At 58.2% G+C, this 481-nt stretch overlaps 1 protein-coding gene across 1 annotated transcript; it reads right to left on the reverse strand.

The window, feature by feature from the left end:
* Window positions 1-3: 3 nt before the first annotated feature.
* On the reverse strand, window positions 4-477 carry LOC108804315 (mitochondrial amidoxime-reducing component 1-like; the record flags this gene model as incomplete). Its single annotated transcript, XM_018576029.1, has 1 exon — window positions 4-477. A coding segment is annotated over one exon (474 nt), but the record flags the coding sequence as incomplete, so codon positions are not given.
* Window positions 478-481: the final 4 nt, after the last annotated feature.

Here is a 481-nt window from a genome sequence, read left to right on the forward strand (position 1 = left end):
GCGTGGTTTCATCACCCCAGGCTCAAAGTGCACCAAGCGGTACGGCTGGCTGCTCTGAAAATAGGAGGTCAGCCACCGAGACACCTCGTCTCCGCAGTCACGGCCTTGGATGTCCGTCCCGAAGACCCGACAGTCCAACACCTTGTTGGTCTTCGGCAGAGAAAAGGACACAGATATCTTCTCCATTCCCGGAGCCTCAAGACAAAGAGAGCCGCCATGCCTGTTCACGTCGATCAGGACGATTTGTGGCTCCTGCCTGCCCGTCACCATGTGACCGTCTTCGGCCACCACCAGCCAGTGCCGATCGTCAAGCTCTCCGTTCCTCAAGCCAAGTTCTAGACATTCAGCCTCTTCAACGGAGACGGGGCGGCATGACTTAATGGGGTATATGAGGAGCTGCGACACCGTGCCTACCTGACGCAGCTGCCAACGGTTCTTCCTCCACCACAAATAGGCGATGGCGGTCACGCCCAACCCTGCC

The sequence above is a fragment of the Nanorana parkeri genome, unplaced genomic scaffold (assembly GCF_000935625.1).
Source record: "Nanorana parkeri isolate BGI_ZX_2015 unplaced genomic scaffold, ASM93562v1 scaffold12493, whole genome shotgun sequence".
NCBI classification, from domain to species: Eukaryota; Metazoa; Chordata; class Amphibia; order Anura; family Dicroglossidae; genus Nanorana; species Nanorana parkeri.